This window comes from Neopelma chrysocephalum, unplaced genomic scaffold (assembly GCF_003984885.1).
Source record: "Neopelma chrysocephalum unplaced genomic scaffold, ASM398488v2 Primary Assembly neopelma1_88, whole genome shotgun sequence".
NCBI lineage: Eukaryota > Metazoa > Chordata > Aves > Passeriformes > Pipridae > Neopelma > Neopelma chrysocephalum.
The window spans coordinates 3739799-3765666 of NW_020897750.1; the positions used below are offsets into that span (position 1 = coordinate 3739799).

At 39.6% G+C, this 25868-nt stretch overlaps 1 protein-coding gene across 5 annotated transcripts in view; it reads right to left on the reverse strand.

The window, feature by feature from the left end:
• The window catches only part of PTPN13 (protein tyrosine phosphatase, non-receptor type 13), a 117840-nt gene that overhangs the window by 14381 nt on the left and 77591 nt on the right, over nt 1–25868 (reverse strand). For 4 of the 5 annotated variants that reach the window (XM_027692787.1, XM_027692788.1, XM_027692785.1 and 1 more), the window contains 24 exons: nt 25640–25814; nt 24727–24880; nt 24430–24568; nt 23863–24015; nt 22509–22691; nt 21150–21312; nt 16692–17115; nt 16427–16524; nt 14516–14572; nt 13957–14049; nt 12516–12623; nt 11780–11911; nt 11074–11540; nt 10085–10228; nt 8386–8479; nt 7510–7595; nt 6483–6645; nt 5384–5598; nt 5195–5293; nt 3164–3525; nt 2796–2970; nt 1389–1547; nt 1004–1175; nt 691–901 (listed from right to left, as the gene is read on the reverse strand). In XM_027692787.1, the coding sequence (XP_027548588.1) occupies nt 691–901; nt 1004–1175; nt 1389–1547; nt 2796–2970; nt 3164–3525; nt 5195–5293; nt 5384–5598; nt 6483–6645; nt 7510–7595; nt 8386–8479; nt 10085–10228; nt 11074–11540; nt 11780–11911; nt 12516–12623; nt 13957–14049; nt 14516–14572; nt 16427–16524; nt 16692–17115; nt 21150–21312; nt 22509–22691; nt 23863–24015; nt 24430–24568; nt 24727–24880; nt 25640–25814 (4226 nt within the window). The remainder of the gene's footprint in view (nt 1–690; nt 902–1003; nt 1176–1388; nt 1548–2795; nt 2971–3163; nt 3526–5194; nt 5294–5383; nt 5599–6482; nt 6646–7509; nt 7596–8385; nt 8480–10084; nt 10229–11073; nt 11541–11779; nt 11912–12515; nt 12624–13956; nt 14050–14515; nt 14573–16426; nt 16525–16691; nt 17116–21149; nt 21313–22508; nt 22692–23862; nt 24016–24429; nt 24569–24726; nt 24881–25639; nt 25815–25868) is intronic. The other variant, XM_027692786.1, reaches the window with a different exon arrangement.

Consider the following 25868-nt stretch of genomic DNA (forward strand, 5'->3'; position numbering starts at 1 on the left):
AGTGATAAGGGCTTCCCTGAGCCTCCTTTGCTCCAGACTAAACACCCCCAGCTCCCTCAGCTGCGTGTCATAGGACTTACTCTCTAAACCTTTCAGCAGCTCCATTGCCTTCCTCTGGACTTGGTCCAGCACCTTGATGTCTTTTATGAAGTGAGGTCCCAGAACTGGACACAGCACTTGGGATGTGGCCTCACCAGTGCTGAGAACAGAGGTACAATGACTTCCCTGATCCTACTGGCCACACTTTTTGATACAGACCAGGATGCCATTGGCGCCTTGGCCACCCGGGCACACTGCTGGCTCACATTCAGCTGCTGTCAACCAGCATCCCCAGGCCCTTTTCCACTGGGCCACTTTCCACCCACTCTTCCCCCAGCCTGTAGTGCTGCAGAGGGTTGTTCTGACCCAAGGGCAGGAAGTCTGTTTGAACATTTGTAGTTCATAGCTGGACAGACCCTTGTGTTCCCAAGAAACACAAAGCACGGCAAGTACCAAGTACCCTTCTGCTCCACTACAGCAAAATACAGTGAACATACAGATCCTCTCTGTGGCATCAGCCCTCAATAACATGCCACCTAGTATCACTGCGGTGAATTTCCTGTCATACCAGGAACATGTTTTACCCATATACTCATACAATCATGCGAGAAAAATAAAACCTACAGGGAAGCATTTGCTTCCAAAACATACCTGGTTGCTTTGAGTACCACTTTTGGAAGGTATGTTTCCAGCATTCTTCTGGCTTCTTTCAGAGTCATTCCCTGTGTGCTTACTCCATTAATGTAATGGATAATATCTAGTACATGGAGACTCTCATCTCTGGCAGCAACCGATTTGGGGAGTATGTCACTAATATACACAACTTGATAAAGGCTGTCATGACCTCCTGATAACGACAAACCTTTGCAGGAAAAGAGGGGGGAAAAAAAACAAATCAAGCTTTCTTTGTAACTGAAAGGGATAATTTTGCTTTAGGTCAAAAAGCAGTGTAATTGTATGTTACCTAGCTCCTCCTTATGGCACATTAGTGTAATATCAGGCAGTAAATGAGGCAGCACTGGCATCTTTGGTAACTCCAAAACACGCCCTAGCACTAATCTGACAGTCCTTGGGGCAGCACGGAGAAAGTTCACTGCATCAGTATGGCTCATGTTGGTGACATCGATGTCATTAACCTGCAAAAATAAAAGCAACAGAAATCTCCTTGTTAAGTTCCAAGTAAGACAGCATTACTGAGGAAGCATTTACTGCTGTTCCTCAACTGCTATCAAATTATGCCTCTCAGAAGGTGCATGCCTTTGTTCCTTAACCACATTTGATTTTTTTTTTTTGACTCAAAGTTGTCCTTTTCATGCAATCCCTCCATCTGAAAACATTAATTCTCTCACTTTTATCAGTCGGTCTCCAGGTCGTAGTCTCCCATCACTTTTGGCAGGATCCTGAACAATGTCATGAATGTAGCAGCCAACATTATCATTACCTTTGGTCACTGTAAAACCCAGACTACCCTTTTCTGACTTTGTCATAGTGACTCGGAGCTCTACCTCCTAGGGGAAGAAAACAGCACTTTACAATGCAGACAGTCAGAAGTAACATGAACGTTTTATTGAATTTAAGACAGTTAGAAAGACACAACTGATTTACCTATTGATTTAAATGACAGAACCAAATAATGTTTGGTGTGGAGCTAACTTTGGGCCAAAGGCCTATGATTTAAACAAAATTGTGAAGGCCCATGTCGAAAACCCTATTTTACCTTCAACTAGTTCCATATATAAAAAAGGCTCTGTGTTTTTAAATAACACATCAGGAAGTATTCAGAACAAAGTAAGTGAACATTCCTACAGTGAAGTGAACAATCTCCTATAGTGAGATACAATAGTATAGCTTATCTTGGAACTGAACACATTCAGTGTTTACTTTGCATTAATTTTGATTTGAAAGATATGGATCTGCCTCATTTGTATTTAAAAAAAAATCACAAAGCATCAGGAAGGTTTGAGAAAAAGTTCTGAAGAAGGGACTAAGAAAAATACAATTTGTTTCTTGTCAAAATGGAGTATAAGCTAGAATAGCTTTGTAACCTAAAAGACCTTCACAATTGAGGCATATCAAGGCTCAATTTTAATTTTTTTCAATCTTTGAATAGGTTATGTGAGGATATAGAAGCAAAAGTCCCTTCTGATACACAAGACACTTCTGGGGTGGCAAGAAACTATCCCAGAAGAGCCACAAAAATATGCTGCATTCTGCAGCAGAGCAGAAAGTCTTTGAGATTCATAGTTATAAATGCAGCAAAGCACAGGGTCTACTGATGCCCCTGCTGCCCAAATTTATCCTCTGATCTCTGAACAACCACCCAGAAAACTAAAAGTGCAGAGGCAAGATATCTGCCATTTCAGCTTCCTGAGTATGTGGTTTAGAGGTAGATAAATATTTAATGCCAAGGTTTCCAGTATGAAATGAGGAATGAAATAGACACATACACATCTACCTATGTACACATGGATGCCTCCACGTTCACAGAGGGAAAGGTACCAACTCAGTGCCCAGAAAGAAAATGCTTGCAGACATTGCATGAGCAGCTGCAGTTCACTGGTTACAAATGGCACTTTTACATGTGCCATTTACATGGCACATGCCCAGGATAGTGCAAGTATAACCTGCAACTATCCCATTTGTAAATCCATGTGCCCAACTTCTGTCCAGTCACTCTGAATATCATGGCTAATACAACTTCCATTTGACCACAGAAGTACAATCTATGCTACTGAAAGACAGAAATAGGAAATTACCGGTTCATATTCTTCAGCATTTTTTTCCAGCTGGGTGAGTAATGAATCCATTCCTCCCAGGTGTGGAGTCAGCTCAGAGGTAGGAGTAGCATAACAGTCATTTATTAAAATGGATGTGGTAACATCAGGTACAGTTCTACAGGTTGGGATCTCCGGCAAATCCAATGGCATATTACTAGAGATAAAACAGAAAAAACCCCCCAAGAATAGGTACAACAAGGCTGTGACTCATAAATTAATATATGGACCAATATGGACTTTATGCAGATCTAAAAAGCAAAACAAAAAAGTGTTTCCATGAATAGGTCCAATAAAACGTTTTTGTAAACATTTCTGGAATATTATGAGGATCATTACCAACAGCATACCTGTCCTCAAGGTCTGCCTTGCTAGGGACCTCTTGATCAGGATACAGGATGGTGCGAACAGTCTCCTTCTGCCCACTGTGTGCCTCATACTGGTTCTGTGCCCGTGTCTCAGCTTCACCTGAGCTCTGGTACAGTGCAGAACTCCAGCCAAGGCCCACCTGTGCTGCTGAGTCTATCACCTCCTCATCACCACTTCTGCTGCTGTCACTGTAGCTGTCTCTTCTAGAGGGAGATTTTAGCCTTTTCTTGCTCAGATCGGTAGTTTCATTTTCATCTGAGCTATCACCTTGTTCTCCATTTGATGGTCCAGCAACTTCTCTGCTGACCTCCGGAAATACTTGTTGAGGTGAATGGATGGGTGTCTACAGAGACCAAAAACATTTAATTCATCATAATCCAGTTTTGATGACAAAAGAAAGTTTCAAAGGCTGCATAAAATTACCAAAAACAAGTAGTCAGTGGCTACTTTCATTTAGATGTTTACTCAGTTGTGTAAACATATCAGTTTCACCAAGTTCAGTGCAACCTGACCAAGACACTGTGTGCAAAATTTTGAAATATATACTGCTCAAAATCAGAAAATTCAGAAAATAAGAAAACAAATACACCCTGGCTTTAGCTTTGGAAAGCCTATTGACAAATGCCTCTAAGCTATGCCCAGCAGTCCTCCAGGCAACTACCATGAAATCCCTTCCAACCAGATCACAATGCTGACACTGACAGAGCAACTGAAGTCAAACCAATCTCACGTAGGAGCGAAACAAGGGGGCTTTCAACCAAAAAGCTACACAACACGCTACAAAAACTAACATAATTTATGCCAAATGGCAACTGTTAACCCAGTTATTAACTCCCATGAGAATGAAGAACAATTTTACCAATAACCGCGTATTCCCAAGAAGGATGTCAGCTAGCAGACAGACAAAATTTAAAAGCTTCATTTAGGCTTTTATGGCCAAATCCTTGTGTTCATTAACACACCAATCTGTGATAAAGTTATAAACAAAAACTGTCATCTGATCATTGGCTTTCCTCTTCTTTTAATATATGCACTGTTTTATTATAGTTATTCCACGCTACAAACAGGTTTATTACAGGAGTAGTTATTTATATTATGTTTTTTCAGTTGCTTACCTCTTACTTCAATTTTAACTTCACTTAAATTTGTATTTGTACATTTATGTTTCCCTCATCAGACTTTACTTATTTTTATTGTTTGAAAATAATATTAAAATAACTTAGAATCAAAGAATCATAGAATATCCTGAGATGGAAGGGACCCACAAGAATCACCAAAGTCCAACTTCTGGCCCTGCACAGGACAGCCCCAAGAATCACATCATGTGCCTGAGAGTATTGTCCAAACACCTCTTGAACTCTGGCAGGCTTGGTGCTGTGACCACTTCCCTGGGGAACTGAAACTGAAGACTTGCCTCCATTAGTTTTATACTTTCCGTTATTATGGAAAGCCTGATTTTCAGGCAAATTGTCCCCTACCTTCTCTTTTGTTGAAAAACATTTAATTTCCACTCCTTCGAAGTATCCTAAAATGCTCTTCTGTTCTTTCAATTTACTTATTGGAACATATTGAAAATATTCTTTGGGATACCTCTAATTTCCAGTAAATACGGCAACCTTTTTCCTGTTTTTACATGCATCAACACCAGACAAACTGGTGTTTTGCACAATATCCTTCACAGAATCACAGAAATATCAAATTTCTGTTTGATATCAAGTTCAAACCACTAGGCTGCAAAGAAATCTCTGCCACAGAAACAGCGTATTAAACCAATTTCCCTTAATACACAAAATGGAGGGAAAAATTATTAAAGCCATGCATTCCTTTCACATTTTCACAAAATGCTTAGTGGACTTCTAAGGGATTCACTCCAAGAACCGCATCTCTGTGAGCATCATCCCCATTTTTCCATCTGCATCTCTTGCATTTAACTAACCCACCCATCAGATCTAATAAATGAACCTTAAATAGCAAATAATTAAAAAAAATTTATCACATGCTATACACCTTACCAACAACGAAGGATCAATGTCTGGTAGTATTCCAGATGGTGGCCGACAAAGGAGAAGAGAGACTTCTGGAGACGTTCCCCTCAGAGCAGAGATGACTTCCTATGGCCATAGTGGATTCATTGTTAGACACAGCCCCCACAAGAGTTGCAAGCCTACCACAACATGAGTTTCACTACTAAAGATACAAACCTGTTGGGATAAACCCTTTAGTGATGCCCCATTCACTTTCAGAATGACATCCCCAATCTCTATTTGCCCACTTTCTGCAGCAGGCTGCCCAGGGAAGAGTTTTTTCACCCTCACAATAGTTGATCCCAGTTGCTCTGGGGTAAGGTTATCTTCACGGCAGAAACTGAACCCAAGGCCTGAGCTATTCTTCAACAGCTTCACCTCAAATGTGTTCTCTGCAAAAAAAACATTAACTTATTATTTCCTACAGCACACTGGCCATGAAAATAAGTGTCTGGCGCTCTTATTCCAGACATGACAATGGGCAATCTCCCCCTCATGGGACTCGCTCACTTTATCGAACAAAAGTGTTATCTAAAAGATCCCTCCAAGGTAAAGAGGACAAAAAAGCTGATCATGACTTCTCAGTCTGCTTGCATGCCCTGACAACATCAATACACAGAAAGGCAGAGTGTCTCCAGAATATTATTCCCCAGGAAGTCTATTAAGGAGCCTTTTAAAGTCCAGAGTGACACAACCTTTCTGGTCTGGCAGACAGGATAAATTCCATGCAAGAAGACCCAAAGGTATCTGCAGTGGTTCCATCATCTGGGTAGGCTTCCCTTCACTTCTACAAGTCACCAGCAGAAGAGGCTGAAATATGTCAACCTCTAGTCAGCTACACAAATCCCTCTGATCTCTTCATGTAGCTCTTGATGTCTTCTCTCATCTAGACAGGAACTGCAGGACCTACAGAAGCTCTCATTTATGTATAAGTAGCTTAACCACCCCTTGGCACTCCTCAGCAGCATCAGATACAGCAGCACCCCTCTTACTCCAACCTTGCTATAGACTTGGCGAGTAAGACCGGTGAAATTGGGAAACAACAAGAAATAGTGAGAGAGGGAACAGCTAATAGTAGCTAAACAAAGTAACGAAGATGTGAAAGGCAATCTTAAAAAGAAATGCAACAGCACAAAGGAAGAGACTGCATTATGTGCAGGGGCCTGGTATACATTCCTACCAGCTCCATCTCCTGTTGTTCTAAGAATTGAAGAAAAATATTATGAAAACTAAAGGATGCTTTGATAGCTAAGACAATTGTTCCATGTGACCTGACCTGCAGTGACAAAGCTGTAATCTTTGGCATTTGTAGATTCTGCCGCTGGCTTCTCCTGTGGCTCACACTGCCCCACCTGATGTAGAGGTGTGCACTGTGTTGTTACTGGAGCGTGAGTCTTAGCCCCTGAAAGCTGACCTTTTTCCAACAGCAGATGCACCACCTAAAGAGATGAAACATTTTCCAGTTAAATGGTAACAGTTAGGGAGATAGCACAGTCCACAGTACGTGTTTTATTCTAACTTGTCAGTCCTAAGTTTTACAGCAGCATATTTTATAGACATTCTCCTCCCCATATAACCTCCATTTGTTCCTTATTTTAAGGGCTGTTAAGTGACAACCTCCAAAATACACTAGTGGACTCGCAAGATACTTGTCAACACACAGCAAGAAAGAGTTTTCTTCCAATAAAGCTGTGAAGGTGTTAAGAAGTGTCAAAGATAGCGTCATTTTCACATTTGTACAGGGAATAAAGTTAAAAGCATTTTACAAAGTGAATACAAATAGTAGTCCTTAGCAGTTCTGAATGTGTACATTCACTGGCTCTTTTCAGGAATGCACACACCTCCACATACAAAGCAGCCACCATAAATAGCACTATTAAATGAGGACACGCCATTGACAGAATCAAGCGCTATCCAAAAAGACCAAGACTCAGGTAAATCTACCAATGAAGCATGCAAACACAGCTGCATATACGAAGGCCCTTGTCTCCTCAGTGGTGCAGACCTGTAGCATGCTGCTACACCTGCTTTCCAACTTGTGCACCTGGGCTTCCTTCCTATGAAACCCATGAACTAGGAGAAACCAATTCTACACAGACCTCTCCTGCACACAGAGCCAGAATTTCACTAGAGCGGGCAGCAAGACCTGAGGGCCAGGAAGCCAGGGAGGCTAAGAAAAAGCCCATCTAAAGTAACCAGACACTGGGGAGAATTCCAACCTCTTTTTGAGAGAATTTCCAGTCTCTTTTCATTCATGAAGAACTGGTTTACTACAGATAGAAGTAGAACCAGTAGCCACTTACCTGTCCAGTGTTTCTCAGAGTTTCAACAGCTTGCTTATGGGTAGCACCTTCCAAACTAATCCCATTGACAGAGAGCACGCGGTCACCTACACATGATTGATTAATAATTTAAGAAAAAGTAGGCAGAACATCACCTATAAAACATACACAGTGCACAGAAAGCTTCAAGTCTCAGCTAACAAGGACAGCTTTTTATGCAAATTCTCCTTCCTCTCCATACTCTGAGTCAAGAAGAGAACTCTGCAAATGAACTATATGGTTGAAATCAAAGATCTTTTCCAATCTAAATGATTCTATGATTCTGGGGGATAATCCCATGTCAAAACTAGTGTTAACCAACAGAATGACAACCTGTCACAAACTCTTTATTAGAAATAAATCTTAAGTCTACAGAGAGAATTCTCACTTCAGTAAAGAATGTGGCCTGGCTTACAAACGAGACAACCCATAACAATTACAGCATTTTCTGTATCAAGTTGCCAAGCATGCCAAGCAAGAAGGCCACAAGTAACACAAAGCCCTCTCTCTCCATGGCCAGAACAGAGAAGCATTCTCTGTTAACACAAGCTGCTTTAGAAAATAAAAATCCTGCAGCTATCTCCTGTTTTTCCACACCACAGTCTCAGCGCTGTCGGTTCTGCAGTTGTTCTACACTATTTTTTTAATGTTCACCTGCAGAATTATCAATTTAATATTTAAAATGACAACTGCAGTAGCTTGGAAGAACAGCTCTTCTTCCCAGTGAAAAAGGTACAATGACAGGAGGCAAACAAGAGGGCTTGTTTCTAGGCCACAGGATACTGAACTGTCCACCCCAGACAGTTCCCTGCCCTTTTTTCACATTAAGGGTCCCAAGTGAAAGAATGGAAATATTACCTTTTTCTATTCTGCCATCTGCTTCAGCTGCTCCCTTGGGAATAATCGCTTTCACATAAATACCACCATGCTTTATGCTAGTATTTACACCCCCCTAAACAGAAAGTAAAAATAAGATTGTTAGTCTTTTTGCAATTAGAATACTTAGTAATTAAACACAGTGTCACACAAGGAAAACTGTACTTAGGAAGCATTTGGGCTACTGGCACGTAGAAAAACCAGGTAAACTATCAAAACCAAGTCTGTTCTTTGCAGTCATGCAATTTACTATAAATGAAGTTGGGGTGGGAAGTCTGTAAAAACACAATGCATGACAGTGCAAATGCACCCAACAAGTGTCCTTCAGCAGAAATGTGTCTGCATTATGTGAAACTTCACATGCTTGCATGCATACCAAAGCTCAGAGATGTGCAGGAGCACAGCATGCCAAAGCAGAAGATGCACACCCATGCAGTGTCCTACTCCAATACAACTTCTCTGATGTAACAGGAAATTAAGGAGTGCTGCTTTCTCCTAGTTCTGACAAGTTTGAAGGTCTAAGCTGAAAAAATCTGCTCAAACTGAACTGACATTTTTTTTGGAGGGCCTTAGCCTTTCTGCTGATTGCTGGGGGCTGGACTAGATGATCTTTAAATGTCCCTTCTATCCCAAACCGCTGTGTGATTCTGGCTCACTGCTGCTCCACAAACTTGGAGGGAAGAGGGAGACCAACAGTGTATTAATGTTCATTCCCAAAGCACATAGTGAAACATGTGAAAACTTAAAAGAGTTAATTGCACACCTCTCCTCATCACCAGGGGTAGAGGCAGAATGGAGGCTGAAAAAACAAAGGTCCATAAAGATACCACTTGGTCACTCTTTAAGGGAAATCTTTGCATCAGCTGGTATCTTCTAACATCTTCTACAAACCCAACGCACACAGCAGGTCTGATGCTGCTCAACAATGAATTCCTGCTGAACCTTTGTTCCTCCAAGTTATAAGCTTGACAAAGCAACATGACTTTGAACAGTCTGGTGACCAATCAACCAGTGAAAATAGTTGAATACTAAAATACCAAAATGTGTGCATTTCAGACATAAATTATTCTCTTCTTCCCTGAAGTGCCACTCTGCAGTACGACAGGCTCTAAACATAAAAACACCTTCAAAGTCTTAGAGCCTGAAGAGAAATTAGTCTTTAAAGTCATATTTTTGTCTCGTGTTGCAAGAAAGCAGTGTCAGCCAGGTCTCATTTGGATTTGAGTAGGTTTTGCTTTCTGCCTTTTATCCAGCAGAGGGAGAACACTGAACACAGTATATGCATGTGAGCGTGCATGGATACTCTTAAATGACACTACCACTTCCACTGCCTGCGATGCCAGTCAGGGAGGGGCTCAATTCTTTCCTTGTAAATTTGCCACAATATTAGGTAGCAAGGGACAAAGACCATCTTTTTTTTTGTACTCACAAAGCAGCATCTGTGATAAGAGTCTATAAGGACTTTGGGGCTCCACCATAGAACAAAAAACAAGAATTACTTAAAGGGCAGATGACAAGAAAAGGGATATAAAATAGTATTACTTTTCAGCTTTGGTAAGATTAATCACACATCAGTAAAACTATATACTGAACAGTGACTTCATAAAGTATTTTGCTTCCTTGTAATTTAGCAATTTAATGGGTTGCTGGGAGTAGAGAAAAAGAGAAAACATCTAAAAACCTTGTCAAACAGTACCGTGACACTTATTCCCAAGCCGTTATCTTTTTTGGCTAGTTCAACCTCAAAGATATCTCCAGGTTTAAGAAGTGCTGCAGTAACCCTTTTAGAATTCACTTTGTTTGCTGTATTCGCTGAGAAAGATTCCTTTACAAAAAAAAAAAAAGGAAAAAGAAAAAGAAACAAACAAAACAAAGAGACAGTGATATGCCATTAGAACAGATGTTTACAGCTAAGACCCTAAAGGGTGGGGATTTTAGTCAGACACAGCCAGAAGGAGTCCACATGGCAAAGTACCAATTAGTAAGACTCTTAAGGGTCACTAGCACAGAAATATGCTTGGCATTTAGCAACCAAGTCTTTATTGTCAAAGTGACTTGGTCACAGAACACCAGAACTACAGTATTTCAGTATTACAGCAGCCTAGAGCCTGTTGGATTAATTTACAGGAGCTGCCACAACTTACTTGAATAACCTCCATCAGCTGAAAAGAGGAATCACTGTAAATTGAAAATTAATTTGCAGTACTTGCCACTGTGCACTTTTGGATTAGATCAATCCCAAAAGACAATGAGTTCTACTGCTACCCATTCTAGATGCATCACTCCTACTTTATTTAATCCAGGAAAAATTTAATTTATCTGCCAGGTGAATAAACTTACCTCTAGGCATGGTCACTAGATTATGATCATATTGGACAAACACAAAATTGAAAGAAGGTTTTCTACAGCCTCAACAAGTGCACTGTATGTTCATCCCAACATACATGCCCATCTTGTGACATTGGAAAGCTGGAAAGTTGTTTCAAGTTACTAAAGTGATTTTCTCCATTTATTTTGAACCAAGCTATTAGAAATTAGCTATTAGGATTTGCTGCACATTAGGCTAGGCTGTTCTTCCCCCACATCCTTTCACCTTGCTGACACCCAGAGACAGCTATTTCACTACCACTACCATCCTGATGGGAAATATTCATATGAAATCCACTATGCCTTTTTAGCTGGCTGTTGCTCCTGACTGCCAGAGTAAGTTGCTTCATCCATGTCAGAATCCCCTCGGTCAGAATATTCCACAGGCTCCACTACCCCAGGCCTTTTATTTTTTGCTCGAGTACTGTCTGATGAGGATCTTCTCTTCTCATTCATTTTAGAAACCCCAGACTGGAATTCACTGTAAAGCTGAGGATCCTGCTGGGCCCTGCCACTTGCATGTTTGCCAAAGAAGCTGGTTGGCTGGCTCTGAGACAGGCTGGCACTCTCAGTTCTGGAATCCTGGGAGCTCATGCTTCCATCTCGTTTGCCTCCTGACAAGCCAGACAAGCTCCCCGAAACAGGCCTCTGGTGACCACGGGACCGGTTGTGTTCTTCGGAAGAGGACTCTGCCTCATTGTCCTGCACCGACGATGGCCTCCTCAAATAACCCCTGGTTCCATTACTGATATGAGCAGTGTTAGATGATGCTGAAAACCAGGAGACAAGGCAGACATCAGAAGCTGGTAACATCTTATCTGCAGCACGACACGAATTTCTCAGCTTACAACCACGTAAGGTTTTACCCCTTCATATTATGCAAAACACTTTCTGTTTACGCTGCAACTGGTGTGTCCTCACCAAAGGTTACTTCATCATTCTGCCTCAGAACACAATTTCAAGCACAGACTGACTGGGCTTGCTTACAGAAGTGACTGCAGTTCCATACCTTTGGATAGCTTGTCCTTGGGCTGAGAGATAACAAGCGTCACATCTTCAGGTGCGTTCTCCAGAATTTCCAGTGCTGCGTGGTGGCTGACACCTTCTAAACTTGTGCTGTTTATGGATATTAGTCGGTGTCCTGCACAAAAGAGTTTGTTTAGATACAATCTAACATCTACATTTTTATCCATCAGTGAGAACATGCAGTACAGGTCTGAAAACTTGTACATAATGCATGGATTAAAAATTACTAAAATTCAAGTGATGCTGGAATAGGCAACCAAACCCCAAACCAAACCACAAGAACTGGTCATGAATATTTCCTGTTTTTAAAACAGCCAAACCTTTCCATATTATGATTTGTACCTTTTCCTTCTCCTCCCCCGCTATAGTTATGGGTATAGTATATTGTTACATTCACTTTTTCCAAAATCAAAGTATGAATATTGAGTTTTAAAAATTTTGAATTATAAAGCATCTGTAGCAGAGACAATAGAAAATAAAGCCTTTATCTTTATATGTAAGTTTAATTTTCTGTTACTTCAAGCTTTATCATTTTTACTTACATTTGAATGATTTTTGGTTTTTTATAGTTTAACAAAGAGGTATCACTAGTTTTTCAGAAGTTATATGGAAGGTAACTGAAGGTCAACATTATAAGGGATTGTGACACCCACAGCCATAGTGGAATTGGTTTGGCCTTCTCCTACATGTATACACCTCTTGCTATTTACACTATTCACCTGGTTTTAGAGATCCTTCCAAATCAGCTGGCCCTCCAGGAATAACGGAATGAATAAAAATTCCCAGATCAAGTTTCCCTGTCTTCTCTCCACCGACTATTTGAAAGCCTACAAAAAAAGGTCCAAAGAAGGCCAAAATGTCAGTTATCACAGTGTAGCTTAAAACAATACAAGTCCATATTTCGGAGCAGACAAAAACTTAGTCATTCTACTACATGTAAAGTAAAATAAAACAATGCATCTCAAATTTAAGTCTACACAAAAATAAACAGCAAAGCTTTTTGATTAAGCTTTATTGCATACTCTGTTTTGAGCAACTGATTCAGACTTTGTCTCCCTGGCTGCCCAGGACACTCCAGCAAAGGCTACAGAAGACAACTCTGGCAAGAGATACACGTACAAACAGATGATATGAAATGCACATTCGCTGACCAGATGAAATTTATTTTTTATTACTTAAAAATTTCTGGTTTTCTCCCCTGCTAGATATTTCACGTAAATGTTTGACCCTGGTCTTAAGATCTGAGTTTTTCAACTCCCTGTTTTCTTTTGAGGCTTCTAATCTATTTCTGCTCATTCTACCAGGTAAACCTGGGAAGGAAGTTCAAGATGAAAAAAAGAAAAAATCAGGTCTTCTCTATTCCAGCTAAAACAGCAAAGTACCACAAATTGCATGAGGAAGAAAGAAGAGAAACAGTGCATTTCTTCTAAATTTCTTTCCTTTTTGGTCAACTCTTAAGTTACAGTGCAGTGTAAACACTAAGTATTACTGTCTTGTAGGCCTTTTTCTCCTCTTCAAATTTACACTACAGTCCTATTTTGAATGACAGACAGAACAATGTCCTTAAGGATACCTTAGAGAGCCTTCCTAAAGCACAGTACTGACACCAAATTTTTCATTACTCATACAGGGAAAAATTATACGGGTTTATGAAAAAAACCTCAGTGGTAGAGGAAGGAATGGAATGCAAATGTCTCATCTCCCAGGCTCCTTAAACCTCAAATTAGTGTTCCATCTGATATTATAGGAGTAAGAAAAACACTCCACAATTAGCTCACTATGGTTTTATTATGTCTTTTTTTGTTGTTGTTCAGCTGTCACAGCTGTGAGGTGTCTACATAGACAAAATTCAATATTGAACACAGAGATAAACTTTAAAGGTTAACTTTTAGGATGACTAGTTCACAATATAAGTATTATCCTACATTTACAATATGGAAAAACTGAGAAACAAATTTGCTTAACATCACTCAATAAATCATCAGCAAGAACTATCAAAAAAGTCCAGGCTTCAGCATGTTAAATGCCTTCAAAATCCAGCTACTGTCTGCACTGCTTTCCTCAGTCCTACAATAAATACTTAAATACAGACCAGAAAGCTTTATTTTGGTTTTTTGGCTTCAAGAAATACACATCAACAACAATTTTAAAGCCACTTACCTAAGCCCAATTTTTCATCCTTTTTCAAGTTGACCAAAGTGATCTCTCTCTCTGGTGTGGCAACTCTGTTCTGTGTTGTTTGCAGAGAGTCAACTGTAAAGGCAACATTTTGTGATCAGACACTAGCTGAACACTTCCCTTCAGGTTTGCCTTGAAGTTCTTTTCCATTAGAAAAGATTACTTCTCTGATAACCTGAAAAGCTGTTTTGATCTTGTGGGTCCAACTTTCATCTTTTAAGTCATGTCCAAATATAGAAAAAAACCTCTACCACCCTTATAACTTGCTCCCACCTTCAGCAGTTAAAATCTTTTATTACTCCTAAGAAAAGCACCTGACATAGTCTCATGGAGTGACAACACAACTGAGTCCTAGAATCTTCAAATTTATTATTCTCAGTTCAGCAAAGTGTTTAGATCTGTGTTTATGTGCCCTGCTCAGGCTGGGAGGAGGCAAACACATTGGTAAAAGAAGAAACAACATGTGGAACAATGAAGCATTTTACAAGTGACAAACAAACTGACTGACTTAATTCTACAGGCATATCACTTATCCACTTACCGCTCTCTTTCAACGTTGCTGATGACAGAAGATTTTCTGAAGTATTCATGCTAACACCTGTGACATGAATGGACATATTAGATGCTGTTATCAAATTTTTTTTAAATACAGAAACTGCTAAGAAGTATTACAGACTTACACAGTACAGATGGGCTCGTTCACAATACCAGATTACTTATTTTAAAAATGAATAAACATAAAACTAGTTTTGTATTGGCAAATCCAAATCACTCATGTACTTTGGTTGTAGTTCAAGGTTCAGATAGATGGTAGCTCATGCAAAGGCAATGAATTAAAGGAAGGACAGAGGTTTGGCCTTTACAGCCATGATTAACTTCATATAAAATTAATGGAACTTGAAGCAATGAAATCAAAGACTGAATTTTCGAACAGTATTGGACGAATATGCTGAACCCAATAAACCAACACAACAGGAGTCCTGTAAGATTTTGTAAAGGAACAAATAAGCTGCTGCAGTAACAAGTAACCTGAACTATTTCTATTTAAAATAGTTTGCATATAGAATCATATTTTCTTTGAAATGATCAATGCCAAGTAAATCTGGCCCTACTTTAAAGAGAATAAAATAATAAATATACCAAGTTATGAAAGTAAATGAGGTAAGGTGATTCCAGCTTTTTAGGAAAGCAGTCTCTTTTCCAAACCTATGAACGCTAAAGTTTTATCTGATGAGTTTCTCACACAAAGAATGCATGTCCCCCAGCACAGGCAGTGTGATTCACCAGAACTTTCTGACATGTAGTTAATATCCTTATCAGAACTGCTGCCCAGAAGATTATGGGTAAGCACATGCTAACATTAACTGTAAAACTAAGAGTAACCAGTCACTACAGAAACTGCATGTCTCATCTCACTCTTCAGCAGTTTATGCTCTCAGTACTGAAAAAACATAGTTCCCAAGTCAATTCTGGTTTAAAACACAGTGGGGGCAGATGTGGTATGTTACACTCTGCTTTGTTTGCTTTTTTTCTTTTTTTTGAGTTTGTTTATACTGACCCTCACCCCCATAAACCTAACCTTTTTCCTCTTTTTCTGTTCTGTAACTACAGCAAAGCAGAACAGCAAGATAAGCTTGCAAATATTTCAGTCATTGTAGTTTCTATTGTTATAACAGGGATCCTTCTAGAACCAGAAACTGATGACACACAGATATTAAAAATTAATGTTCAATAACGAAACATGTTAGTTTTAAGTCTACTTAGCTGCTCTGAATCTTTTTTTCTTTTTTTTAATGTGAACTCTGCATTTTTACTGCCTAGTAAGACTACTTGTGTGCACTCCAATCCTCGCCAAGAAAACGAGCTAAGTACATCTGGCTTACCTCAATACAAAACTGTTTTTGTGCAACACCCACTGCAGTGCAAAAAAAATTGTACCTAATTCATTACATCTGAACAAAAAAAACCAAACCAAAAAACCCTGTGCATTTACTGCTCAGAGGTACTAGCCAACATCCAGCTTATAGCTAAACTGAGTCACTTCCAAAAAATTCACTCCCTACATCCTTTCCACAGAGAACACTAATAATGTTCAAGCTTGACAAGCAGACTGTGAAGACTAGCAAATTATTAAAAGATCCATACAACCAAATGGCACCCTGAAGTGCCAAAATGGAAGATGTTTTCTGCAACAGCATTTACTATTAAGTACCAATACTTTACACACCTGTGTACAGACTGGTGTTGACCAAAGGAGGATTTTTTTGATTCACTGCAACAATTACACAGGAACAACAGGCAATATGCCTGGATTGCTTTAACATGTGATACTCTGTTCCCATTTTCAAATCAAAATATTACCATTGGTTAATAAATATATCAAAGCATTACACCCAAAGCAATTTTAGAGGTTAGTTAGTAAATACAGTAATATCATTTTTTGCATGCTGACCTACAACATAGGCTTGACCGGTATCTTCAATGGATGATGAGTCTGATTCATTTTTCTTTCTTTCAGGGCTTCTACTTAAACCTGCATGAGATTTTGAACTTAAAGGGGAGAAGGAGAGAAGGGGAACCAGACAGAGGGAAGAGGAAGTTGGGAGAGGGAAGGATCAATGTAATAAAATAATGGTATGAATAATAAATCAAAACTGATGCAAAATGTACATTGACTGTACACAAAGATACTGCAGGGTGGTCAGAGAGACTCTTACTTGCTCGGTTTTAGTGCTCCCGCTGCTGATCCAGTATCAAATTTTGGCATTTGCTGAAATACTCTTCCCATTATATCTTCTATTTTTTTAGGGGAAGAGTCCAAAGCAGTAATAATATTTTTCTTTGGGGGGTAGACAGAGATGTGACTCTGACTCAGATCGTGAAACGACTTGCTCATAACTCTGGGCCTTTCCTCCCATGGACTCTTCTCATTCTTGTCCCTTGAAGAGCCAGGAAGTGGCTGGAAGAGTGAGAGCTCAGAGCAGGACAGTCTCTTCAGAATCTCTGCTTGAACAGACAGGGGTCGAACGGCGAGGCGGTTCAAGGTGCTGCTGGCCAGGCTGCCAGTACTGATGGCTCGTCCCATGTTGAAACCTTTGACAGAGTCTGCATGAAGGTTTAGGCTCCTAAATGAAGCCCTCTCTGTGGAAATTAAAAAAAAAAACCCACAAAAATAAACCTCAAACAATTTAAGTTATTCAGTAGAGCTAGTGTGACCTCCTTGTGTAAAGCATGCTTTTAAAACAACCAACACAAAACACATATTTCCTAGATGCTTAGAAGTACGTATCGTGATCAGACACATATAAACACCCACCATGTAGTTTGCTCAGGAAGCAAAGTTTGGAGTTCATGACACTACACTAACCTGATTGTCTACTATACCAAAGTCCAAAAACACAGAATAGCAGAATATTTATCCCTTTATTAGCATGAAGACTCACATTCCCTGTTAAACTGCTGTGCTTTATACACAGGCACATGATCTCTTTCTGCAAAACAAATAACACCCTCAGGCCAAGTGACCTGGAAGACTACACTTCCTTTAACCTCCTCATACAAGCCTTCTCCAGAATTTGAACAAATAGGGCTCCCCCATCTCCACAGTATCACATCCTACCAAACTTCCATCTATTCATTGCTTAGTTTTCTTCACGAGTCCCTGCACATTTACAGTACAGCTGCAAGGTCATGGGGGCTTGGCAGCATCTCTGCCTGGTTAAAGAGCATCACTTCACTCAGGTGCACTTGGGGACCTCCCTGCCAGAAACATCCTAAGCCTTCTAGCACAGAACAGAAAGTGTTGACTGGGGTTTGCCAGACTTTTTGACACATTAACAACGATTCCCTTAAGCAGCAGAGAGAGACAGGTTTTGGACTGTAATTAAATTACTGTCAGCTGAGTCGTGGGAACTGTCTGGGTGGATGTTCTTAGCTGAAAACGAATGCAAGACAACTTAGTCTAACCCCCATCTTAATTCAGAGCAAAGCTAAGCAGGGCTCATTTCTATTATCCTAACTGCCTCCTAAGGCTAGCAGCTAAGTTCCTGTGGCTTGGCTCTCACACAGAAACTTGATAAGTTGTGGCAACTTGTTGGCTGGTTAGACACTTTAAAGGAAACCAGGCCTACTGAACCCTTCATAAACTTCACTGATGTCTTGGAATCAGTTCACAAGGAAGTCTGAGGAAAGGCAATCCCCAGCTGCATACATATTTCTGATTTAGGATTAACCAGTATTTTCTTTAAACCGTACAAACATTTCTGAAATAAGCTGCTCTAGGAAGCTGCACTGTAACTTAAAAGGAAAATACTACTTTTGGTACACATCATCCATTAGCTTTAATGGTAAATACTCTGGCATTTAGGAAGGAGCGTATTTGGCCAATGCAATCCTAGCCCTGCCATTCCAAAAGACATTCCTTCCTCCTATACCTAGGGCAGGAATTAATTCAACAGTAACTAGTAACAGTAACAGGCATACAGATAGAGCAGATTTAGTTGTGGAAGGTATGCTTTTCTCCTTTTTAAAGGTGAATTAGTACACAACTGCCACTTTCTTATCCACACCAAACACCTCCTCTAGCCACAGCCACCAGACTAAATGAGGTACAGAAGAATGATTTTCCCCAATCAGACCAGAAATCCACAAATCCCAGTTTCCCGACTCTGACAGAAAGCATCAATAACACCTGCTCTTGCTGTGTTCCCATCCTGGGGAAGACTACCTTAATAAAATATTAGAATATCTCTTCTCTTAACATTGTATTTACCCTCTGCAAACATCAAACTGAATTTCTATGGATTTCAGATGAATACTTTCACACCTTTTGCCAACCCCATAACTGAAAATTCTCATGTGCTCAAAACTAATTCTCCATAAGGTTGACTAAACCCTTACTACATTTTTGTGGTTTTCCATATGCCCTTTCTGGAACCCAAACACTCATCTTAAAACTCAGTGCTTGGTTCTGTTCACTGTATGGCCACAGAAGCTATGCAAAAAGGAAACCACCATTCCTCATGCTGTAGCTTATCTTATGTATTATATACCATAAAACTACTAGTATTTTTTTCTTTTTTTTTTTTTAACTTGTGTCTCATCTCCTTCTATTCATGCAGAAAGATTATTCAAGAGGCATTTTCCTTCTATTTTCCAGGTCTAAGTCTTTTTATTATATTTACATGTACTAAAATGGTTTCCCCCCAGGTCACTGAAGATATTGTGCAACAATGTGAGCAAATACCTCACAGGGGCTATAAAGGCCTTATGCTTCCATCCTCAGTTATATTCCAGGAAAATTTGTTCACTGTCATTATGCATGCCAGGCCTTGCTCCTTGTCTCAAAATATTTTTCCCATTCATTGACTGAAATCAGAGTGAGTCTTGCAATACACTGCAATACTGTATTTCTAAATAATCTTTCAAAGAACAATTATCTTCTGTACTCTGCTACTCATGAACACTGCAAGGCATATGTTCGTGTTCACTGTGCTGTTAATCCAGAATTAGTCCTTAAGTAAGGAACCTTCAAAACATACACTTCTGTGGTGATCAGCTTTTGGTTAATAATATTGTCAGCTGCCCTTTTCTCTACTGTTTTGCTTAGTGCTTCCAACCACCAGCTTTTACTGATATATTAAAGGCTCTGTAAAAAAAAATAAAAATAAAACACTTGATGTTTCTACAGGCTACAAATAATGCTTCCCAAGTACTGCCTGGGATTTCACTGCTCTAACAAAAGAAAAGGAGTACTTATAATTAATACAATATTTTGACCAGCTGCTTCATCACTGTTTTCTCGTACTTTCAGTTTTTTAAGATATTATTCCAGTAACTCTATTGCTATATGCACATACATATGCAGGAAAGAGAAACATGACTAACCAACTTAGATCAGTAAAGTTATGACAAAAGCAAATTTTTTGGTTTAGTTGTTTTTACTTTTAATAACCAGTGTAATGGAATTAACCATAATGCTGACTTTTTTGCTTCTGATTATGAATGATTGGTGGAATTTGAGACTTCTGAATTCCAGGTGATCTGCACTGCACAGAGGCAAACTATTGTTTTCCAGACTCCCACAGCATAACATACTCCATCTGTTAAGAGCAACCAAGTTTGCCTAGCCAAGAAAGCCTTTCGTATATGGTTTTTCTCTGCAATTTAGGATAAGCAAAAACTAAATTAGAGAATGGTACAAAGACTTTAAGTCACTTGATCTATTTCTCGGCCTGAAGTTGGCTGAGCCCAACAGAACAGAAAAAAGGTTGCATAGTTGCCACATGCCTTTTCCCACACCCACCTCTTTTCCCTTTTTTTTTTTATTATTAGAGATGGTAATATCTGCAGCAATGGGGTCAAACTCCATCCCAGCTATACTGGTGGAAGTCTGGATTAACAGCAACTGGAATGCAGACAGATAAAAACAGGGAACAAAGAAAGAATGAGCAGACAGACTGACCAAAACAGTACTTCCAGACCATGCTGAAGGCCAGCCAGCCAAGTGAGCTCTGCTCCAAACAGCAAAGAAATTAGTACAGGGGTTTTTTTTTCAATGATTACATTCTCCAATTAATATTTTCTATCTAAAAAGAATGTCTTTACATTTCCTATTATACTCACAAATGATGAAGGAAGTGGCAATTACAAAGGACATAGTACCAATGTTGTTCCTTAGTATGTCCACGAAACATTATGTGGAATAAAGACAGCTATACCCACAGCTTAGAGATGCAGCATCATATAATGCTCCCAATTTTATCTGTCCTCCCATGATCACACCATTATATCCATAATTCCACACCATCAAACCAATTCCTTTCACATTAAGCAAAAGGTAAAAGTCCTTTTATTGAAATATCTTGAAGTTATTTCTGAAAAAAAAGGCCATTAATCAAAGGGGAAAGTACTATTAGTGAGCTATTTGTAGATTCCTTTTAGTTTAGAGGAGCTACTGTGCCAGCTTTGTTGTGTTCTCCCAATTCCTTTCCCAACTCCCCCTAAACAAAATCTGAACAAACTTAGCTAGTGGAGTCTCTCTATAGTATAAACCCTCCAAATGTAGAGCTACACATATGTGGCACTCAGAATTACTGAAGTTAAGTTCAGCTTTTCCCCTTACAAAAATGCATATAGATTGCTATTAAAGACCAACACAGTATCACAGTCCTTACCAATGTCCTGAGTGTCTTGGTTGCTCTGCCTGGTTCTCATCTGTAGCTGGAACTTATGCTGGGAAGAGCAGAGATGCAAAAGGTACTGGCAAGTCTTACTATTGTCAGTCTGAAAGGCATGCTTGATACCATCTGATGTGTTCTGCAAAGTTATTTTCTTCTTCTATACAACGGAGAAAGAAAAAGGTTGAAAACAATTATTTCTTTTAGCCTACACACAATTTTGTATTTGCTTGTGCACAGTTACAGCACTCGAACTTTCCTGAAGCAAATGATGCACTGATGGGAGATATTTCTGTTAAAATAAGAGTCGAAAGTAATTTGAGATTTACGAAGTATCTCTTTAAAGCGACTTCTGGGCTAGCTGAGATGGTGCTTTATTATTATTTAATCCGTCTCTGTTACTGTTGGTCCTGAGTAGTGACAACCAGCACTATTACATCTTGCAGGATGGGGTTTTCAAAAGCTCCTGAAGAAGTCACATGGGGTGCTGCCACTCAAGAGAAAGATAACTAGATGCTCATCTAATTATGAAATCTATCAGTTAATGTTCCAGGTCACGAATTTATCTTTTTAGTAATTTTTAAACTTGTTTCTCAATTCTAGTTAAAATCATATGAAACATGCTGAAACATGTTGTAGCTTTTCAATAAGGTATCAGGCAGAATTGCAAGTACTGTTTTCAATACCTATATAAAGGTAAGCATTTGAAGCTCAATGCCTCATTAAAAACTGACACATGATCACCAGATTATGATGCACCCACTGAAGTTGGCTGGTATTGTCCAGATCAAGTGTCAGCCTCCGTTATCTGTTATCATTTAACTTAACTACTCTTGGAAATATAACAACTTAAAAGCAACACAGGTATAACTCTTACTGAGTACTGGGTTTTTCCAGTACCCAGTCCCCTAAAGCAGGACTCTCAGTTTGGTGCTCCTTCACCATCCATGCCCCACACAGCAGCATGGGTAGATCGCCCAGAAATGCAGTAAAGGGGCAAAGCTTCTCCCCAGGCTTAGAGTAGCCCTTGATCTACCCTTGTAATAGCTCTTTCCTTAGAAGGTAAGGAAGCCACATTTCACATCAATACAGATTTGCCAAAACACAGGTGCTAAACTCTCTTCTGAGGCTGGAATCTCAGCAGCATGGAATGCAAGCTAATAGAAAGAAAAAAAATCTCTAAAACATCAAAACTCCCATTTCAATCCCATAATACAACAGCCACACAAAATGGAGTCTGATTAGGCTGTTAGAACGGCAGCCAAATTTGCAAAAATAACCAACACAAGGCTCACAGTAAAGGGAGACACAAATAGAGATGTGTAGACAGAGAGAGAGGAAAAGAGGTCAACTTACACTAAAGGATATTTTCTTTGTCTCTCTCCATGGGAAGCGTAGTACGGGTGTACGGGCACCATTGTGAACTTCAAAAATAACAACTCCTTTGCAGCACACTCCCAGAAGGATACCTGTTTGGGATCTCTTCTCAGGCAACACATGATGAAGGTGAACCCCATATTCTGTAAGCCTCTGACACAACTGTAGAGATCAATGCAATGAAACTTCTGTGAGTATGAAGTTAAGGCCAATACAAGTTTTCATTCCTCGGTATAAATATTATACTTCTCTAAAAATATTTTCGTGTATGTATATATATGTAGATTTTAGTAAATCAACTGTTATCAAGAAACTGTAACTAGCCAGATGCACTTGTTATTGACACATTTTTAAAACACAGAACTAAATTAACATTGCAATTCTGTGATCACATTAAGGTATCCTAACTACCAAAAGATGCAGTTTCACTCACTTTGCACTCCCAGGCATTCATTTCTGTTGTCTCTTCAGTACTGGTGTAAGGGACTGATGTAATGAAATCAAAGGAGGGAATCTAACTGCTCCCCCACTCCACCCCCAGTCAGGCTGGGTTTAGCTAGGATCAAGTCCCCTATTCTTGTTTCCTATGGTTAAGTTACAAGAACACTTCTGTGAAATGATGAACAGGCTTAGAAGGGGCCAAGTCAGCCAAGTGTCTCTTCGTGTACTCAAAGAGACCGTGGAAGTACAGAGCGACTGTGGAATTTCAAAGTAGTGGTTATTTGGTGTTTCAGCAGCAAACCTTCACCCTCCAACTCATTTGCAGTCATTGTATCAAGGTAGAACCTAATTATTATCTCAAAAGCAACAGCAGCAAACACTACAATTAGATTTCTCAAAGGTCCTTTTAGAAAAACCCAAAAGTATCTGTGATAATAGTTTTCCTATCACCTTACACTGTACCTACACAAGAAATTCTCCTTGGTTATGCTTCCATGAACAGTACTATCTGTAAGAAAAGTTTTCATAACTTAAATATTTTTTTCTCCTCTAAAGAAAGCACTAAAGATATGGGGAATGCAGGTTGTGCTGCCTCATAAACACAGCTTCCTTTAGAATTAACACAAGAATAAATAGTTGCATGTAGCTAGCATGAGCTAAAACATGAAGACTACTGATTGAAAAAAAGTGAGAGAACTTCCCATCTGTTACCATTTATTTTTTGCTTGTTATGATGTGTCTTTTGCAAAAAAAAAAATCTTTTCAGCTTTCTTCCTTTCAGCATTACTCAGACCCTGAGCTGTTTTCCTGGGCTTTGGCTATCCATGCACCCATATTCTAAACAGGAAATTCTTAAGTTACAGATGAAGGAAGCAAATTGCTGCCCACTTACCTTCAGAAATTCTAACTCAGTCTCTTTTTCAGATGCACCCACGTAAGCACTATGTAATTTTGGCAGCTCCTCCTTGATGTAGGACAGATCTAGTTTCTCCATCACTCTCGCGGGGACATAGTGTTCTAGTCTGAAATACGACATGCCATGCACCTACAACAGGAAACATTTTTGTGATGGCACCTCCATATACTACCCTATGAGCACAAATGAAGCATAAACATTCATTTTGACAACGAATTGTACATTACAAATCATAGGATCAAATGATTCTGAGTAATGGGAGGGAATCAGAATCTCAACCCTGACCCAGAGCTTAACTTCACATCAGTTTCTTCATATTCAAGCCTGACTCTACTTCCACTGAAAAGAAGGGGTTCAACACCCAGATGTTAAACTGAAGTCTGCAACAACCTGTGTTAGACCGAAAGAACACTTGCTCACAGCAAAACCTGCCAACAGCACATCAGCTGAGCTTCCAGTCCAGCACAGAGCTGTGAAGCAGGTGTGGCAGTCCTTTAATTAAGCAGCAAGATCACAGTTTCAAAGGTGAAATGGATGATGTACCTCTGCCTGGTAATCTCCATACTCAGCTTGGAGAGCTAGGGATGCTAATAACAAGGCTGTCTCATCATCACAGTGCATCCTGTCTTCTAGGATGTCCTTTCGCAGCTGTAGGTAATACTGGTGACAGGTCAGCGTATGCCTAGGACAGGAAAATAAAACAGAAACCATGAAAAAACCCCTCACACTATCTTTGGCACTCTTCCTGTTATAGCAAATTTCCAGTATTTGATTAATAGCCAGTTTCTGTCCATAAATTTAGGGCTCAAGGGGCTTAAAAAAAAAATTTCATACACTCACTGTATCAGACTGACATCATCCACAAAAAACTTTATGCGAAAAAACAGAGTGAAGTTGACAGGAGGCTTGTTCTTTTTCTTTGGTTCTTCTTTCCATCCTTCTGGAGCTACTTTACTTAGCTTTATGTCAGGATCAACGAAGAAAAATTCATTGTCTGCCATGAATGTTAAAGGGAAGCACATTGGTAAAAACATTAAAACCAAGTATATTTTCCAGCTGGAGGATCAAGACCATATTTATAACTCTAAAATTGGGTTTTGAACAGAAAGGTCTTCTCTTGACTAGCAATGACTTATAAGCACAATATATATTATAGGGAATACTGAATAGGGGCAGAAGACATAATTTTATAGTTATCCTGAAAACACCAATATGGAAAAAAATATTAAGTTACCTTCTATGATAATGGGAGCTAGGGTTTTTTTAAATGTACAAGTTCTTATCCCAATCCAAAATCTGTCAGTCCTTTCTTCCCTTACTATTTCTGTCCCATTTACATTTCTGCAAAATGTTTAAGAGTACCAGGAACCTGCCATGGAGTAAGCTTGTGAGCTGCTAATGGCTTCTATGTCATGCCAATATTGTAAGGGCCTGTGAGACAGGCCAACAAGAAACTTGGATTAGTTTTCCCAGAATGACCTTCTACCCAGCGGGGAAAAAGACTATTCAACTAATAGCAAAAACTAACAGCTCAGGAGCAACAGATGCATCTCCCTCTATAGCAGGAGCCCTCCTCTGCATCACAAAGGGTTTGCCTCCACCACAGGCTGCAGCATTCCTAGGCTGTATTAACAGAAACCAAAGCCCTTTTGTGTGCTCTGAGGGAGGCAGTCTCTGCTCATCTTTTCTCAACACCATGTAGCTAATTCCTCTTATTCTGTACCTGTCAAACACATCAAATCATTATTCTTACCTCTTAAAGTAGCCAATCCAAAGAAATGGTGCTCCACCAAGCCAATATGGGCAACAACCATATCAAAGACATCTTTACATATTGTTTTGGTATCACAGGTCAGCTCCAGCTTCTGCCCACTTAGAAGCATCACATTCACTTTTCGCCTGGTGTCATCGCTCTTTCCTTTCTTAGTCTGCATTTTGTGAAATAAAATCTCTCAACATTCACACTTGTGATAAAACCACAT